The sequence below is a fragment of the Cynoglossus semilaevis genome, chromosome 20 (assembly GCF_000523025.1).
Source record: "Cynoglossus semilaevis isolate Cse_v1.0 chromosome 20, Cse_v1.0, whole genome shotgun sequence".
Classification (NCBI taxonomy): Eukaryota; Metazoa; Chordata; class Actinopteri; order Pleuronectiformes; family Cynoglossidae; genus Cynoglossus; species Cynoglossus semilaevis.
The window spans coordinates 1,531,598-1,549,028 of NC_024326.1; the positions used below are offsets into that span (position 1 = coordinate 1,531,598).

General features: G+C 42.1%; 1 protein-coding gene and 1 long non-coding RNA gene across 3 annotated transcripts in view; one reads left to right on the forward strand and one right to left on the reverse strand.

Moving 5' to 3' along the window:
- LOC103395912 (uncharacterized) overlaps nt 1-17,431 on the forward strand; it is a 96,202-nt gene that overhangs the window by 60,908 nt on the left and 17,863 nt on the right. The window lies entirely within an intron of this gene.
- Nucleotides 1-17,431, reverse strand: part of LOC103395911 (ephrin type-A receptor 3-like) — a 71,367-nt gene that overhangs the window by 28,987 nt on the left and 24,949 nt on the right. For both annotated transcript variants that reach the window (XM_017042352.2, XM_008333761.3), the window contains exons 6-10: nt 7,558-7,713; nt 4,540-4,875; nt 3,520-3,632; nt 2,178-2,340; nt 706-814 (exon numbers count right to left, since the gene is read on the reverse strand). In XM_017042352.2, coding sequence (XP_016897841.1) covers nt 706-814; nt 2,178-2,340; nt 3,520-3,632; nt 4,540-4,875; nt 7,558-7,713 — 877 coding nt within the window. The remainder of the gene's footprint in view (nt 1-705; nt 815-2,177; nt 2,341-3,519; nt 3,633-4,539; nt 4,876-7,557; nt 7,714-17,431) is intronic.

The window sequence follows — 17,431 nt, forward strand, 5'->3', positions numbered from 1 at the left end:
ATGTCAGAGTTGGAGGTCTAATTCTAGCGCACCCACATAATTCGCACTTCACACTTCTCACTTTTTGAAAGAAAAAAAAATTAAAAGCACAACCACTAGTGAACTCCTACCTTCTCTCCACACTGGTTCTGTGTTTTACAGCCTAAAATGATACTCATTTCATTTCATTTTCTTGCTTTAAATGTTTGAAGCAATTGAGCAAAAGCACTGCTCTACAGTAGAACAGTAGATACACACACTGTTATTTTCACACGCTGCGGGGAAACTTCAGGTGAGACATCATCCAGTTGTAGAGCAGTAAGTAAGTCAGCTGACAGTCGAACTTGAGGACATTGGCTACAAAGACTCCGTCATTAGTGATGTACACACACACACACACACACGCAAATAACCTGCTGTTATTTGTCTTTGTCTTTTGGCAAGAGGCAGATTAAGAAGTGTTGATTGAACTAAATAATTAATGATTAATTAAGAAAGCAATCAATCGTGATCAATCATTACAAATCCACAGCTGCACAATGATTAGTCAGATAAGCAAGGGAGAGAGAGAGAGAGAGGGAGAGAGCGAGCATCAGCATCTTCTGTGTGCTGGTTCTAAGGGTATGTATGACTGACACACCATGACAGGAAAGGGTTAATGCTAGAACACGGACATGTCCTTCACAGTATTTCCCATGAGGAAGTGTGTTGGAGTTTGAATCCTACCTGCCGCTGACAATGAAGCAAGTCACCAGGAATATGAGGAGACCGATTCCTCCTGCTATGGACACAGCCAGGATGGTGAACTGGTTGGGGTCTCCAATGGCCAGAACATCTATGTGGACACAAACACACAGTTGACTGAAGCATCCAGGAGAACGGAGTCATGTTGAAAATGTGTCTTTTTTTTCTTTTTTGCATAGATAAAGTGAATGACACAGAAATTCAGAGGCAGGGAGGTGAGAAAAAAACCAAAATGAAATATAATAGCAGAAAAGAGGATAAAAGACAGCGGTGGGAAGAAGTGGGAAAGTGAGAGAGGGGGAAATGGCTAAAAGGGAGGGAGGGAGAGAGGGAGGAGGGAGGGAGGGGGGAGAGAGGTGTGGAATAGTAAATAAGGTCCTTGATGAAAAGTGCTCTCCCTGTGCATTACCTATGAGGGTATGAGAGTGGACGTGAAAACTATTCCCATTCAGTCACGCTGTCCAAATGGATATGTTAACACTGGGCATAACAAGGCTTCCATCCAGAACTTTCTACAAAGATACATTGATTCTTTTCGCCACACCTATCGAGCCATTACTCAAAACAAATACCTCATGTATCTGACTGAGCCAAGCATTAGTGTGTGTGTGTGTGAGTGTATACTGTAGTATGTCTGACTACGTGGTGATGTGTTCAAGGCACATTAATGCATGTCGGCCGGCAGACTCACATGAGCATTGATCTGTTACGTTTGCTGGAGCACTCATATGCAGACTTGTGAACAGCTAATCGAGTGGTCTGAGTGTTTAACTCTCAGATGATTGGTGAAGCGTTGACTTAATTCACTGAAAATCTCAGTCACAGCCTGAACTTGTCCTTTAAAGTCTCAGTGTGTTTACAGTTTACATTCAAAGTGAATAATAATAATATAATGGCAGAGAAAGAAACAGAAGTGTTTGTTGATTATCGAAGGATTAGTATTCTAATGTGGACCTGCAGTGTACTCACAGGAGATCTATACTCCATGCTGTACATTTACTGATTTATTTGTCCTGGCCTGGCTGACTGGGGATCAATGTGCAGTTTAAAGAGCACATTATGGAACATGTAAAAGCAAAAAAAAAAAAAATCCTGTAGCCCTTTATGACGGTGTAATGAAAGAGGAAACACAGGAGCAACGGATGACTGACATGGATAAATGCAGGTTACATCTGAAGCTCTTCATGTTGTGTTTAAAATAGAATACTTCAGAATAGATTCAAAGTATTGTTACTGGAAAAATGTGTAGGCATTAAACTGTGTCTTACTGGCTAGGAATGTCCAACATCTAAAGATGAGTTTACCAGAGGAAACAGAAAAGTCTTTGTTGACATCATTATGATGCCACTTTTTGGGGGGTGTTTTCTGGTAATACTAACTATTGTTACTAATCTTCTTACCCTAAATACATAAACATACAGTCATGTACTTCGTATTCTGTTCTCTCTCTTTACCTTCATGGCTGGTTTCCAGTTCAATCTCTCCGCCGTAGCTCCCATACCCTCCGTCAGTCCGAGCTCTGACCCTGAACACGTAGGTGGTCCCTGGCTTTAACCCAATCACTGTCATCATGTTGGAACGAGTCTTGAGGACCGTGTAGTTCTGCTCCCGCTGGTTCTGATGTGGACGGAAATAAATTTGAGTTTTTGTCAATAATATTACAGTACAACAGCAGAGGTGAATACTGTGATACTCTGTAGGTAAACTGTATTCAAGGTAGAAGAGTGCAAATAAAGGGACTAAGAGGAAATGTAGGTGTAAAAATCAATAGAATTCTTAATTGTTGAGGGGCAAATCCACCTCACTACGTTTTTATTTGTTCATCAGCGGACCATTTGCTCACAGTTATACATGAGCATCTGTCAAGTCCAGAAGCTTTATATTCATGTAGAAGATCCTGCTCAGCTAGGGCAGCTCTGATCCTCGAACATCTTGTAGGTCTGTCTGTGTGTGTGTGTGTGTGTAGGAGGGTGAAATAAAAGAATAAATGTGTCTGTCACTAAGCTGATTACCTGCGGAGAGGCTGATACTTAAACCAACGGAAGGCACTACACAACACGGATTAACACTATTTTACTGCTAATGCCTCCTTACACCGAAAGAGACACAACCGCGCTTAATTTCATCACCTCGGCCGTGTCTTACGAGGTTTGTTCGACAGATGTGTGGTTAATTGGCTTGTAGTGAGCAGTAGGGCAGAGAGATACACAGAGTAGGACACACACACACACACACGCACACACACCTCTTAGAGAAGGCGAAAGAGGAAAGGAAAGTGTTTTTTTTTTCTTTCTGTTTGACACGCCTCAAGGTTAGAACAAAGGATAGAGAGAAATGGCTAATCTGGTTAATGTGCTAAAATATGTGAGTATTCTAAAAGACAAAACACAACCATCCTTGGAGGATTTCAGGGCCATATCAGTCTAATCTATACTGTCATAAAATATCATCACAGCCATAGATCCTGACCTCATTGTGGTCAACAGATGAGGTCCTCAGGGATGTCCAATAGTATCGGCCAACCGATATTTTCGTATTTTCCTCCGATAATGAAAACCCGATAGAGCAATGCCAGGGTTTTGCCAAATATGCTGGAATCGCTAAGATGTTTACCTCAGTTTTGAGGACAAACGGCTGCATATATGGGTATCTGAATCGGTTGATATCCCAATTGGAATTTAAGTGTTTGGACGACATAGGTAATATCGGATATCCCTGGTTATTACTTCTTTAAATCATGTCCTTACACTAGTATAAATTCATCTGAGTGTGTGTTTGTGGGTTTTTGCGTCTCACCTTCTCATAGTAAATGACCTCATACTCCACTATGGCTCCACTCGGTCTCTCCGGTCCCTGCCAGGCCAAAGTCACGCTGTCCTTGCTTCTCCTCTCCTTCAACACCACACTTACTGCAAAATAGGAGCGAAACAAAGAAAACTGAGGCAAAAAAAAAAAAAACCCAGAGCAGCACGTTTTGGAAAAAAACCAATGAAAAGCTGGATAGAGAGCGCGCCATGAGGCCAAGGTGAGAGACGGATACTCATGTTTAAAGGTGTAACTTTGCTAATGAGAGAGGTGGTGTTAGCTACATGTGTGATTACAGCATCCTGTCATGTACTGCAAGTGTGTACGCTGTGTGTGTCTTGTTTTATAATGTTTAAAATTCCAACACTCCGTACCCTCACAGAGGGCAACAGTCTAAGTGTTTCTGCAGTATTCTTGAGATCACGAATGTGTTTGTGGAGAGTACAGTGCTGATCCTAATGACTTTAACAACCTCCCACGACCTTTCACCTTCCCTCTTCTTGTTACACCATGCACACCCATATCAGAAGGTGGAGGCCTATTAGTTATCACCACTCTGTCAGATGTACTCCCCGCACCAATTTTCCACAGTCCCACACTGTGAACGAAGCACATGTGATTATACATGTGCAGCCAGAGGTACAGAGGTATCATTTTGTGGTATCAGAGTGATGCAGCAGAGCAGTAATTTTCCATTTCCTGTATAAAAGCCTGATGTTATCTGTGAGTATGCTGCAATCAGAAGACAATTTTGAAAAATAACCTGCTTCTTTCCTTATCCTACAAATTTCCAGTTCGGGCTGGTGAGTGCGTTTTCCCCCCAGAGGTTCCTCTATTCTTATCAGCCTTTTATAAAAAAAAAAGCAGTTATCCTTGAAACTTTTGCATCAAAAGTTTATTTCAAAAGAATAAAAGAACAAAATGTAGTCTATCAAAGTACATTTTTATACTTTCCATTATTATATGTACGCCGTAGAATTGTCAGAGATGCTCTGCTCTGAGCGTGCTCACCTGTTTGTGATGTGGTCACGTTGATTACTACTGTTCCTCTGGGCGTTGGACTCAAGTCCGAAACTCCGTTCTGGCTCTCGATGGTGAAGCTGTAGTTGGAGTCCGGCTGCAGATCAGTGACCAACACGGTGGTGGAGGAGAGACCAAACTGCCTGGGGACAAAATGGACGCTGCTGCCACACGGTGTGCACTTCTTGCCGTCGTCAGAGCACTTTCTGCAGTGGAGACTGTAGGTCACGTCCCCCCGGCCCCCTGTCTCCCTGGGTGAGGACCACTCTAGGGTCACGCAGGTCTCGTTCACCGTCGAGATGGGGTTTTCTGGTGTGGATGGAGGACCTGAAAGAAAGAAAGAAATTGAATACAAATAACATTTCCCCTCTTTAATTCAGCCCTCTGTGATTCCACTACTAAAAGCTCGGTCCGAGGTTCTGGAATAGTACGAAGCCCCTGAGCCGCTGGCCTCAAGCTGAGATTAAGAGCAGGATACAAGGGTCTGGAAAGCTCAGTTCTTTTTAACTCCACTCCACCAGATATTATGTTCTCTCTCAGGTCCGGCTAATGCAGACTTAAATGAAATCACTTGAGGCAATTTGTCAGATTGTGTGTAGGCTCCCGTGGATCTACAAAGGCTTCTTACGGCCTATATTACAGAGCTACTCCACAGCACTTCTGTCGGTCAAAAATCCCCAGGGTAGCTTAAAATGCTGTCAAGGTATGTTACGGTAAATGTCTCGCTGTACCTAATGAAACCGCGGTGAAAAACCAACGGATTGCTTTTGTTTTAATCACCTTATTAATAACAGTTTCAATTAAGAAAAGATTTAAATTAATTAAATCTAACAAAAATTAACTGGGTTTTGCCAGAGGGAGGACACGCTCAGCTGTGGAATAATGAAAATGACAATGGAAAAAAAAAAACAAGCTGTAATGAATGTTACAGTAGGACAGAACAGTTAACCTTCTGTTGTTTTAATGAAGAGAAATAACAGTTGAGAGGACGACTGTCTAAGGAAACCAAAGAAGTACATGGTAATTGGTGAATAGATTTTTAATAGGTAAGTCACCTTAAAACTCAAAGCCCAAATAATTGCATATGTGGGAGTCGAGGTTCAATAAGTGATTCAGTCATTTTTAGTGTTAGAAATATAAATGTTATGCAGCAGAAACACATAAAAAGCTTTTATTATTTTCCCCATATACATGACATTATTGTGAAGACGTATCCCTTTTATAGGAGCGTCATAAACTGGGTACAAGGAATGGATTTAGCCTCGCGTTGATGAAATGACTTGCAGTGTTTTGCTGGGTTTGCAAGTCATTTAAAATGAACGTCAGTCAACAGGAGGATGGATTTGATCCATGACATATTATTTAAAAGATAAAATGTATTTAAAAGCTAAGATGATGTTAGCATCAGCTTGTTAATGTGAGCTCCCTCTGCTGTTCTCTGCAACAACTTAATATTCCTATAAACACTAATATACTTCACAAAATTGACAGTATATTAATATATTGATATTACATCAAAGTTATTAATGCGCTTGTTATATTTTTATAGTTACTGCTGTAAATGTAAAGACTGTTGGCCGGTGAATGGTCACGTCCAGAAAATCCAAAACGTCACACACGTCATCAAGGCGTTTAAAAGTCAAGAAACCACTGATTACAGTTGCTCTCATCACAGTAAGGTATGGACGTTTCAGACGTATGGAGATCTGGAGGCAGTCTGACATCTCATCACGCCCTGCCTAAGCAGGAAGCCCCAGGGGGCCTGCCAGCAGAGCCTGAGACTTTCCTGATTAGCTTCCCCAGTCTGTGAAAGAGTGATGTGAAAAGCCATGTGTGGGCATCAGGGGTAGAGGCCATGCTGGGGATAATTGAGGCTGTCGGTCATAAATCTGCTGAAAAGATGTGCTGACTGAGCCGGTTAATTCTGTCTTTTCTGTTTCCCTGCCCCGCCCCGCTGCCCTAGGTCACACCTAACTATTCATCATCATTTCCACTGATCAGCCTTTTGTACCATCTAAATTATACGTCTCTGATTTGCCACCATTACCCCCCACTACTGGGTTATTTGCCTCATTGTCCTGTTTTTTTTTTTTTCCCCTCATTGCTTCATTTGTTTCTGGTCTCGGTGTCCTCTGTGTCCTTCACCCTTTGTCCTTATTTTCACATGTTATCCTTTGGATCTCACTTAGAGCTCCCCAGCAGGCCAGACAGCACGTGTGCATGTGTGCCTATACATATTTGAACAAACCGTTACTCATTTCCAGCTGATAACACCTGTCACATCTCACCTGCCGCACTGATTAATGAGTGTAATCTACCATAACCTGATAATGACGGTTGGTGCATGTGCATGTGCATGTGTGCACGCTCATGATATTCCAGAGTTTAGGCTTTCCTTCTAACTGTGTCGCTGTCTCTGCCTCACAGTCATCCATCTATCTAATGCCATCTCCTGTCTTCTTTGTCGCAGCATCTTTTCTTCGAATCCTGGAAATACTGTATTACTGAATATAGTTTTTTATTATATAAATATATACACACATATATATATACATATATAAAATGCTGAAGCATAGGGTTTGATATGCATGACTTAAGTCTCCATAAAATATTTAGTTTCCTGTTCAAGAAGCTGTCATCTATCTTTATTGACTGGTGTAGTGTATGTAGAAGCATTAAATACAATCCAGACTGTATCATCGTTTTATCTGACATGTTTTCAGACAGAGTGTGTGTGTGTGTGTGTGTTTGTGTGCGTGTGTGTGATTGTTTGTGAAACAAAGGATGGATGAATCATGACAGATGGAAGACGGCCATGCAATGTAAGCGCCCCCGTGAACACGCCGCAGATTAATCATGGTATACATTATTCAATGTGCGATGTTTAAACATCATAATACAAGCGTCTGATTAAGTATGCAGCGTGAGACACTGAATCAACCTTCATCTCTGCCGTGTGTGTACTTTTCTGATATGATGCCAGCGAGCGCTATTTGACTTGTCACTTACGTGTGCAGGCCATAGCCCTGGGGTCCGTCTCTGCTCGATAGTAACTTTTGTCGCACACGCACTCCACCGCTTGTTCCTGCGGAGACGAGCTGTGAGGAGGACATTTAGTGCAGTAGGCGTCCGTGGCTGAAGCTTTGTAGGTTCCAGGTCTGCACGCTGGAGCCAGAAGAAAGACAAAGGCCGAGTTAAAGGGTGAGACGTGTAAACAAAACATTCAGAAACACCATTTTAACTCGTCTATATTTAGAAAAACACACTCTTAGTCACAATACACCAGGTGAAACCCCCACGATACGGCTGTGGGAGGTGTTGTTTTGTGTTGCCATGTGAATTAGAAGGGTTTTTTTTCTCTCTTTTTTGTTACTTAAATTGTATAAAATGACATCTTTACAGCATGTTGCATAAATTTTTGTTGAGCATTTAGGCCCAGGTATCTGATTGGTCAAGATATAACTGTTTTTTTTTGCGATGTTGATCCTTAATTTTGACCAATACTGCACCGTGAAGCTATTAGTTTCATTAGTATTACCATAAATATTAAGGAAAAATGCTTGCTGTTAGCTTGCAAATATTTGCAGTATATATTACAAATAATTTGACAATGATTTGTCATCACCCCATCTCCACCACTAGCAATGCATATGTCTCTTTAAATAGCCTTTTCAAATAAAATGCGTAATGATGTCAGTAAAGTGAGTATTTTGGTGGAAACATTTTGGAAAATGAAAATGTACCATTCACTTTGAAAAATATCTAATATTTCTGTTTAAATGGTAATCTGCTTGATGCTAAACTCTGTATTTTACTTCATGTATCCATGGACCTCTGTATACATATCAGTTTACACATAGAAGGCTCTAAGTGCTTAGTTTCAAGAGGCGGTTTCCTTTTTGGTTTAACACTCACATTAATATCATCCATTACATTTATTTTGGTCAGAATAATCCTGATTTATATTGTAAATTGGGTCGCCATGATTTGTCATCTTGAAAAAGTGGGTCCAAGTACAAAAACTTTGCTAAACACTGCTTTCATTACAGCTGCAGCTGCAGTGTAACCCTGAATTGTTCTTTGTGATGTAATGTATGTATGATGAGGATGATTATAATGAAGGCCACGAGCTAGAATGGACCGTTCTAGAAGTTTTTCTCAGCTCCGTATGCCTGGGAAGAACAGAAACGAGGTTGTGCCAGAAAAACCCCATGTGGAATGAAAAAGCTTTTAGGGAAAATGTCTCTTTATTACAAGCTAGCTCTTGTTTTTGCACTTGTGGCTACAGTTCACATTAGTTACCCTGACATTGTAGGTGCCAAAGGAAATGCTGAGCGCACCGACCTGGCGATATTTCTACATCAAAAACACAGGGAATACTATTAATCAGAGCGGGGATAACAGAAGGCTGATGGTTTTCCAGGGAAAACACAGTTGGTGAAACACATTACTTCAACTTTCTGTCTTTAACATCCGTCACGCTTCACAGACAAGTTTCATGTGGTTATTTTTTTGTAAATTTTGTCCTTATGTATTTTGAGGCTCCTGTGCAAAAATAGTAGAATAAAGCCAGTTATGAGTGTAGTCAAGTCAAATGTACGCTGTCGTACCAAAAGGGCACCGAGAGGTCACAGATGTCCGTGCAGCAACCATGGCATTGGAACAACAAAGCAAAGTCAGAGTTAATAAATTGTGACACAGGCTGTGTATGACCACGGGGTCGACCAGTCCGACAACACAGCCGGAGCAGAACAACTGCCTTTCCTGTTATACAAGCATTAGATCTTCAGGCAACCGTGGGGCGAGAAAAAAAATACAACCGCTGCCACACCACCAGTCACAGCAGCATAATATGACGATTGCTGTGGCTGTTTCAGTGGCTGAGCATTAGTCACTGTGTGGAGTCATACAACTGGGGAGAGGGAATACTCAAAATCAGCAGCTGGCTGAAATAGACTGGGGACCAAAGTGATTTCCCTTTGGAATCTGAAGGAGGGGAAAAAAATTGCAATTTCTGACTTTTTTCTTGGGTAATCTGAATATAGATTATACTTGGATTTATTTATGTATTCGACGTTTGTTGGTGTTTCCATCCTTATACTACTTTTCAGCCAGAGTGGTGAATAGTTTCGCAGCAGACAAAGCGGCGCGTGAGGAAAATGAGGGCGTGTTGTGTGGAACTCAGCCGACGCTCGGTGCATGTGTGAGTGGGTGCTCCGGTGGATCGATTGGATCACTGATGCTGTACAATCTGCCAGGTGATGATTGTGTGCTTGTATGTCCAACGCCCATGTGTGAAAAGGTGTTAAGTATGCAGCTAGGGCGTAGGTGTGTGTGTGTGTGTGCGTGTGTGTTGTTAGTGCGTGTGTGTAAATGCATTTACGCCTGCTGATTGCTTGTGTTGGTGGTGAAGGTCATGGATTTAATCAAGCTTCATGTCACTCGTCCCAGAAACGCTGTAAATTATCTATCTCTCTCTCTTTCACACACACACACACACACACACACACAGTGTTAAGCCTGCGGATAGAGAGAAGGAAAAGTGGACTAAAAGATGTGCGAATTCCAGGAGGTAAGTTCTTCCACCTGGACGCTGTGCTCACTCGCTTGCATACAGACAGTATTTTTAGGCAAATCATTCATCATAAGGGAGCAAAGTCCACTGGAACAATTCCCTAAAGACCCGAGAGAACACTGAAGAAGAGGTGGTTGTAAATGTGTGTGTGTGTGTGTGTGCGTGTGTGTGTGTGAAGAAAGAAAGTTAGAAAGTAAGATCTTCCTGGAAGGGAAAGAAAGAGGGAAAAGGAAAGAAAAAAAAAGAAGTGATAATTCTCAAAGGGGGGAAAGAAAGAAGGAAAGAGGGAAAAGGAAAGAAAAAAAAGAAGTGATAATTCTCAAAGGGGTTCTGCTTTCCTCCTTGCTGTCAACCTTCAAGGTGATGGGTGCCTGTGTACCTTCAGTGTGTGTGTGTGTGTGTTCTTCCTGGCTGCCTGCTACAAACTGGCAGGAAAAGCAGCTTTTCTCTTGAGATGTTTCATTTGGAGAGTCCTGGCTCTGGGTGCTGACCTGCCAGAGCTGCACAAAGAACCCGGAGCAAAAAGGACAGACAGGACGCTCCACGCCAGGCCTGGCATCCCAACAACTGTCTGATCAGGACTCTGTGCAAGAATGGGTACTTGGCTGCTTGACCTGCTGTTTTCTACTCTGCCTTTCCTTTTTTCACTCCAATTTTTTGTTTTGGATCTACAGACTCAAGCCTCTCTCTTCCACGTTTCCAGGCTTTTCTTTTCTTTTTCTTTTTTTTTTTTAACTCAGACTACAGCAGTATTTGCCCCACGGGAACCGTGTTGCTTGACTTGGTTCCCATATGATTAATGATTTACCATTGGTACAATAGAGGAACAAGAAGTCTCAGGAAGTACAAACCCCATTTCTGGGAGAGTTGGTACACTTTCTAAAGATGCAAAAAATAATCTGAAATATAAACACAGTTTCATGTTGGAGAGTGTTTTTGTACAAGAAACTATTTACAAATTAAAAATCAGTGACACGTTTCAAAAATGATTGGAAGGAATCTGTCAGTGAGTTCCTTGAAATCACACCTTTTAATCATTTGGAGGCTGGTGAGATGAGTTGATGTGATGTTTTGTCATTGGATATATTGTTCTGTTATTGCTTTATTTCGTTGTTTTGAAATTGAAGGTTAATCGTTTTCTTCTCCTACACAAATGTAATAATTATAGTAAAAAAAAAACACATTCTAAAAGTAAAAGGTTTCTTTCATAATATTTTGTAGCATTGCCTGTGGGTTTCAAAGGGTCTCCCCATCCAGAAGCTGATGCTGTTTTGGCGGTCTTGGCATGGAGAAGTTTGGGAACTCCTGGTTTAAACATTAGTGGTCACCGCTGTCTGAATTTACTCTTTGTGAACAAGCAGTTTTTTTCCTTATTATTTTAGCCATTACTACAGAACAAACCTTGTCTGGACTGCTGATAAAGCCGAAGAATTTTGGTCAAAAATTATATCTTAAAAGAAGTACATGTAACCCCTAAGGTCCAGCATGCCTTGGAATCCCTCCTTAATGCAGATCCATCGTGCCATGACAGCTAATGTGCTCTCATGCTGTTACAAACGCTGGCTTCTTCTTTTATTGACAACAGCCTCAGTGTTGTTTTTCCATCTTTGGCAGTTACAACTGTTTTCCTATTTTTCACTAACAGCAGACACGAAGCGGGAAACAGTTCCACCACTGAAGCTGCAGCGTGATGTAGAACAATGAGCTAATTCTGAGCCAATGGCGTCATCCATCCCAGGTCCCAGGTCCGAGTTGACAGTAGTGTATATTATGCACGTGAATGTGTGAGATCGGTGCATGTGTTTCTGCCAAAGACAAAAAAACAGGCCTCAGATCCAGTGTCTTATTAAAAATTCATCCGGTCACCAGAGAGACTGTGTATTTATGCCAATCGATAGCTCTTAGATATGATATAGTACTGCTGCTCGGGACACACCCACAGTCACCGTGCACTGATTGAAGAGGGAACAGCCCGGCTGTATCCTCTGGGAGAACACTGTACTTACTGAGATGACTGATTACTTCTCTACTTGAAGGCGTTTCTTTCTTTCTTTTGGAAGGCCTGCGACTGCCACTTGTTTTCTTCGGCCGCTTATTTAATGTCAGATAATAAATTCACTAAGCACATAATCATTTACCAAATTAAAAACATGTGCTTAAAGCCGTACCAATCAATACATTTATATTAACAGTGGATCAAATGACTGAGTGTTGTGTAAGCGGTCGATTGTACAAATTAATGTGCAGAGAATTCTCACCAAGCTTTTAGTGCCTTTTTAGCTCGTCAGAGCTAATTAGCATCCCGCGTCCGTCTCACTTACTTTAACTTTTATTTATTTAATTCAACCGCCGCCGCACTAAACATGTTGTTATACATTAAAAAAAAAGTTAAAACCCTGCCAGATATGCTGAAAAAGTGCTTTTTTTCAAGTTCATAAACTTCTCTGGAAATTAATCATTTTAACTTCACTCTCTATCCATCAACATTTTTTCTCCTGGAATTGTACTCCTAGGCTTGAGAATGTGAGCTAATGTGTTGGAGCGAGTCTCCACAGAGAAGTGGGCCAAATGAACAGCTCTGGGAGCAGAACGACTCCTTCACGTAGGCACAAGGTTATACAAGGTACAGATGCAACCTTTCGCCGTTCATTTACATATTATGTTATGAGGCCGTGTTTTACTATGAGACACCGTGCTCCTGCAAAGTCATACCTGACGGAAATGTGATGAGCCGACCGCAGAGCAGCTGAGAGGGAATCTGTCATTAAATCAGCACAATGTAATACCAGTGTTTCTAACTCCATCACTCCACACCAGCCGAGCACTGTTAAGGTCAATTTACAAGTGACATTTGCAAAAATATCCTAAATGTATGTGTAGCTGAAGCCCTGACTGAAAAGATTCTATGTCTTACTTTGATATTATTTAAATCAGTACATTTTGTCAGACAATTTTAATATAAATATATTAGGTTCCTGCTCCTAGCTGTTCCAAAAATGTAGGAACAAAACTTTAATACATGACCTGAAGAATATTTGGATAGTCTAGGTTTCCAAAATAACCATGTTGGGGGAAATAATAGGTTTTTATTTCATTTTATTTGAGTACCTGGCCCCGAGGTGTCTGCGCCAAAAAGTTCTGACCCTCCCACGTGGAAGGTGAAAACAGACGTAGGAGGCTGAATCTGATTGGTCACAGCTGGTCTGTCTTTATATCTGTGACCAACGACATTAGTTATTACCTCCTTAACATTTAAAGTGAAATCTTTTCACTTTGTATGTGCACTAAATCACATCATCTGCTCTCGTCTGACGTCCAACTGTGAGCTTCCTCCTCCCCATCACTTCTCTCTTCTCTCATACAACTTTAAATGCCTCTGATCTTTTAGTTTCTGACACATTTGATTTCAGTCAAACAACAGTCGTCCCAACAGTCGTACCACTAAGGCCAGAGTCGGGGGTGTGGTGGGGGGCTTTCCTTCTCCTGACGATTGTGTGTTTTTGTGTACTTATCTGCGTGTGTGTTCTTCACAGCAGAAGTTGTGTAAAGCTTGTTGGCCCAGGGGAGATCAGCTTCATAATGGTCACCATAGCAACAGGCTTCCAAAAATGAGCCCTTTTAGAGCCCCTCAACTGTGAGTGTGTGTGTGAAACCCACGCTTCAGTTCAGGCCAGCTACTTAAAAATTGATACGTCAAGCGTCAGTGGAGAAACCTGATGAGATTGAATGTGATGTCCTTTACGGCCAACGGGGTCGCTTCCGTTTGTGCGAGTTCCTGTGTTTGTGCTCATGTGTACATGTCCGTGAAATGTGCTTTGGGTGGAACTGATGCGTCTTTGAGTTAAACAAACCCAGAGATCGGATTTAAATGAGGCAGAGGAACAGGTTTTGGATTTGGTGTTGACGTTGTTTTTGTTTGTCCTGCACAGGCAGCACCAACACAGTCGGATCAGAATTCAGCCGCTGACATTTTAAAAAAAAAAACAAAAGCCCAAGAGCATACATAACGTGGTGCTTCTGTGAGTGTAGGGGGGGGGAGGGTGAGGGGGCATCACAGATGGGCAGTGCAACAAGTAGTCAACCTGGAGTGGCTGCAGACTCCCAACAGGACAGTCTGTTTCAGGAGTCACATTGCCAGGTGTAAAATAATAAAAAAAAAGTCCATTAGCAATAACATTAAAACAAGATAAATATGCTAAGCTAAGACAACTCCAATAATACATCATTAAAGGGGTAGTTGCACATTTTTAAGTAAGATTTTTTTTCCAAAACACATTTAGCAGCTGCTTCTACTGTTTTATGTTACATTTACATTACATCCTTTATAATGAGTCTTGAGACCAAATCCTGTTACTGCTAACTTCCTGAATGAGAAATGTTGTGTCTTCTCTCTCTTATTTTTGCACAACACTTTGATCTTAAAAAATAGGAGTAGCATTTTTTGTTGTCCTCTTTATATAATACCTTAGGGAGAATAGAAATGCATAGAAACTACAGTAGGGAAGAACCGATGCTGTGAATGGACAGCAGTGGTCTGCAGGTCGATCACTCCACGAAGACAAACAAGACAGGGTCACATGATGTGACGTACGCACTGTCTGCTCATGAAGACATGGAAGACCTCCCTGATTGACACGTCCAGACAGACCCTTACTGTGTTTATGGTGTCTTATGACTTCTCTGACCGACACACAGGCCGGCTTTCAGATGGTTTGTCATGTCTACTTCATGGACCACATGAGTACGCTCAGGCTTTCTGATCTGGATACCATCCAATTACAGAGTGCACTCAGGAGGAACTGTGGGACGAGGCGTCCTCTTTTTTTTTCTGTCTCTGTTTTCACTCCTCTGTGCCAGGTTCTACTTTTCTCTGTCTTTTTGTCTTCTTCCCATCCGTTGTGTTTTCCTCTGGACCATCCATACATTACCACGCGTGTGTGCATGCGTGTGTGTGTGTATGAGAATGTGTGCTTGAATGTGAAGGTCTCCCTGCATATGTTTTATTTCCCAGTGGGCTGTCTGTCATATGTTGACCCTGACCTTCTCCAGAGCCCCTGCACAAATATTTACTCCCTTGCTGACAGGCACACACACACACACACACACACACAAACCCCACAAAAAAGAGGAAAAAAACAAGTTCAACGACTTCTCCATTTCAGTGCAATTAAAATAAACACACATCCGCACACACACACACGTCTCTAGTGGTAATCCAAGCTGATGGCTCACTCATTTTGAGCCGCAGTCATTACGCTGCAGTCTCAAAACAGATTAAATAGATACCAGGTGCATACGTGTTCTGTGCACCGGGTCAGGAGCGAGGGACAGGAAGACAGAAAGTGAAAGAGACAGACAGAAAGAGAGAAAGGACATCACAGGAGGCAGAGGAAGGGTCTGCTGGAGGTTTATGGCAGTTTATCACTGCGTCGATTATGGCACCAAGACTAAAGGCCAGGAGAACACACAGATCCACCTTTACCTTTTTTAACAGAGCCAACATTGAATGTCGCCCCCTGTGGGCAGCAGAGTTGGTGTCGGAGAAACGTTATATTCTCACTGTTTTTATTTATTTCTAATATTTTTTCATTCAGGTCGAGTAAAGCTATGGGTTTTTCAGTCTTCTATAAAATGCAACCAAATCTCCTCCATCCATTTATTAATAAAAGAAATATATCAATCTGTCTTTCCTGGATGCAGGTTTGATATAATGATGTAAAGTTTTAAGAGTCCAGGACTATCTACAGCTGCTGTTTAAGGCAAGGAGTCCACTCTGAAATGCCACTTTACTGCCTCTGTGCACAGCCTGGACCACGGGAGCTCCTGGTCTGACGTATAAATATTGACAGGTCCATTAGATGATTGAGCAGACGTGCTGATGAAGCAGTCTTAAATAGAAATGACACTCAAGTCCATCCAGACCGTCCGGAGTTGCGGTGTGCGATAATTGACTGACTCACAACCAGCTCCACTAAAAGTCACGTCAGTGTTCACCCTGAGAGTTTTACATGTGATCTCGGTTCTCAGGTCTTAGAACCTGACCTTGGTTAAAAGCTGGTGTGGGTTCTGCTGAATGCTTCTGTGCTGAGAATGTTAAAGGACATGGATGATGGTTCTGTTGATGGTAGAACGTCAAATCAGTGGAACAGAGATGAGGTGACCTCACGCTGCACACTGGGTGTTGTCACATTGTTAACTGACTCTGACTCTGGACTGATTCATATCAGAGTTTGGAACAAAGTTTCCCAGTAATGACATAAATCCACCAACTCAATGAAGCTACATTTTCAGTTATGCTTTTGCATATTTGTCTTGACATTTTCCCATATTAATTGTTCAATTGTTTGCATTAGTCACAGACAACATCGAGTGTGAAACACACACATCTACCTGCTGTAATCTGTCTTTGTTTTCCTCCAATACAGCAGAACATTCTCTGTCATATTTAGCAGTGTTGATTTATCTGGAGGATTAATCATGATTAAAAAGTTCTCATGGTTTGACAGCCTTAATAGTAACTCATCTGTTGTAATTCTGTGATCAGGCGAAGTGTTTTCGCAGCTCCAAAGCTGAGAAGTCGATAGCTTGTTGTTCTGTCCATCTGTGGAATAACTGCACCAACCATGAGGAGCGGCACATCCACCCTAGCTAAATCTGAATACCATGATCGGAGCCGAGCAGTAAATAATAAGTGCGCGACAGCGATCCAATCAGGCCGGAGCGAATGTACATCTGGAAGCCATCCATAAAGAGAGGTGGGGGGGGGATAAAGAGATGGGGTCAATGGCCGTCTTCCTGTTCATTTTTTCTGCACAGAGTCACCTCACGCCCAACCCTCAGATCCCAAACCCTAGACTCAAATTTAAGAGTAAATGTTAAAACTACGAACTTTCCCATGAGCTCGCTTATGTTTATCAGTAAATGGAACACAACTGCACATGAAACGAAGCCAATTAATGACAACTGTACCCCAGGGAGTCGCATTCCTCCCTCCACACCTCTTCCCCTTCATCCCTGCCTGTGTCTGTGGGGAATAGTGCTATTTAAGGACTGGAGGAGCTGAAACATGCGTTAACAGTTTTCTCAGTCCTTGGCCTGCTTTTCCTCCTTTTTCTCTGCGGGTTTGTTCACACACACAACCCACTGCACCAGACTTTCCTGAGTTATATGAGGTTCTGTCTTACACAGCAATGCTAATGTCCGCAGGTTTCACAACACGGCGGTGAAAAACGTCCACTCCCGGTGCAGAGGTCGCCGGCCCAGGCCATGTCTGGAGTGGTTTGCAGTGGTCTTAAAGAGAGGAGCTGT